General features: G+C 32.8%; 1 protein-coding gene across 1 annotated transcript; it reads left to right on the top strand.

The window, feature by feature from the left end:
• Positions 1 to 1,732, top strand: LOC125075892 (transmembrane protein 208). Its single transcript, XM_047687733.1, has 4 exons — positions 1 to 263; positions 554 to 712; positions 883 to 1,019; positions 1,109 to 1,732. The coding sequence occupies exons 1-4, from the start codon at positions 255 to 257 to the stop codon at positions 1,329 to 1,331; spliced, it is 528 nt and encodes a 175-aa protein (XP_047543689.1). The 5' UTR covers positions 1 to 254; the 3' UTR covers positions 1,332 to 1,732.
• The last annotated feature ends 387 nt before the right edge of the window (positions 1,733 to 2,119 follow it).

The following is a 2,119-nucleotide window of genomic DNA, read 5'->3' as shown; positions in this document are numbered from 1 at the left end:
AATACTGGAAAGTTGCTTGTCAAGTTGTCAATTTGAATCCTTTCAATATTGATCGCGTAGAATTTTTTTTTTTTAATTAGTCTAACAGATGTGAAAGAAAATATAATCCCTATTTGTTAAATCTAGTGAGAAATAAAATATAACAATAATATTAAAGTAATAAACAATATTTATATCATAGTGTTTATTCAGTAACACTTTTACCCATTGAATCTACATCGTAGGGTGGTTTTCAGTGTAGACTAGAAGCTATCATGGCACCCGTAAGTCCTCTTTTGTCAAATTTCTATTTCTTTACAATATGCTAAGCGTTTATGTTTTTCTTAATAATACATATTTCAAACAATATGTAGATAAACATGTTTTTTTTCCATATCCTGTCTAAAAGAAGCTAAGCCACATTACATGCAAAGTTACTACTATATTGGCTTCATAGATTTTGTATGATCAAACTTGTTTCTAAATGTTTTCGGAAAAGCACTCGTCTAGATTAAGTTATGCTTTTGAGCATTCCAATGCGAAATTATTTATATTTTGTTTTGTTATCTTTCAGCCACCAAAAGGCAAAGCCCCAACGAGGGGAGCAAAACAAATATTCACCGAGAACAAAGCTACGGTAAACTTCTACCGCAACATATCACTTGCTACTTCACTGATTTACCACAGCACCACACTCGCTTTATACTTCAAAGACATAACATCTGGAACCATTGTAAGTATTTACTAATCATTAGTATTAATGTAAGGCCTTTTAACTAAAATTTTATAAATTTTGTTCATCCACTTTGAATAATCAATATTTTTAGTCTGTGACCTGATTGCGATAATTTTATGAATGTTATTTTAGTATCACATTAAAATTTGTAAAATATTTTATTTCAGCTCCTCAACTTGATTGTCTCAATACTATATATAGGCAGTCATCAAGTCATGTATTTTCTCAGCTACCCGCAATATGCAGAAAATGGTCAAATGATAGATCCTGGCTTAGATTTGAATATGGAAGGTGGAATTGGAGAGTGAGTATAAAAAAACTAGATAATTTATTCCCAATAGTATATTATACGTAATGAATTCTGTACATAAAAATGAATACTTATTTTTTCAGGCATATTAAAGATATTGTTATACTGACAGCGATCACACACCTTCTGACTCTCTTCTCCGATTACTTTTGGCTATTGCTGCTGTTGTTGCCCGCACGAATTTTCTGGCTAGTGTGGGTGAACTTCCTAGGGCCATGGTTCTTTGAAAAGGCACCTGAGGATACAGAGCAAGATGAAAAAAAACGCAAAAAATTGGAGCGCAAAATGAAGCGATTCCCACAGTAAAAGTGGTGTGAAACATAATTGCAATGATGAAATGATTCTAGATTTCCTTTACATTCATTAAATGTTTGTAGCATTATCGATGTCAGTGTTTCAACAAGTACAAAATGGTCAAACTTGGTGAAGTGGGCGAAGGGGTGAGGGTTGTCCTCGGTTATTAAGATGAAAGCTGTGATTTTTATGCAATGTTTGAACGGGTTTAGTGTGAATTTTAATAAGTAGACTGAAAATAAGTGGTCAAATGAACTGTCCATACGGATTTGACTTTACCAAGTTAGACTATAATATTTATATTATACTTAAATCAACTTAAAATAACATTTATGTAGACATATTTATATAATCCAATGTATAATTGATACAATTTTTACATTAACAGCCTGTAAATTTCCCACTGCTAGGCTCCTTTTACCTTTGAGGAGAAGGTTTGGAGCATATTCCACCACACTGCTCCAATGCAGGTTGGAGGATACACATGTGGTATATTTTGTTGAAATGACACATGTAGGTTTCCTCACAATGTTTTCCTTCACCGCCAAGCACGAGATGAATTATAAACACAAATTAAGCACATAAAAATTCAGTGGTGCTTGTCTGGGTATGAAGATCATTGGTTAAGATGCACGCATTCTAACCTCTGGGCCATCTCGGTTCTCAGTTCTATCCAATCATCCAAGCTCTCAGTCATTGATACAATAGATTGTAATCATTACAATGAAATACTCTTATTACTTATTTATGAAACTATGTGTATAACAGTATGTTTTAAATAGGTAATCAGTCATAAATGT

Source organism: Vanessa atalanta, chromosome Z, assembly GCF_905147765.1.
Source record: "Vanessa atalanta chromosome Z, ilVanAtal1.2, whole genome shotgun sequence".
NCBI lineage: Eukaryota > Metazoa > Arthropoda > Insecta > Lepidoptera > Nymphalidae > Vanessa > Vanessa atalanta.
Note: the sequence above shows the minus strand (reverse complement) of the source record. Positions and strands in the feature narration are given on the sequence as shown.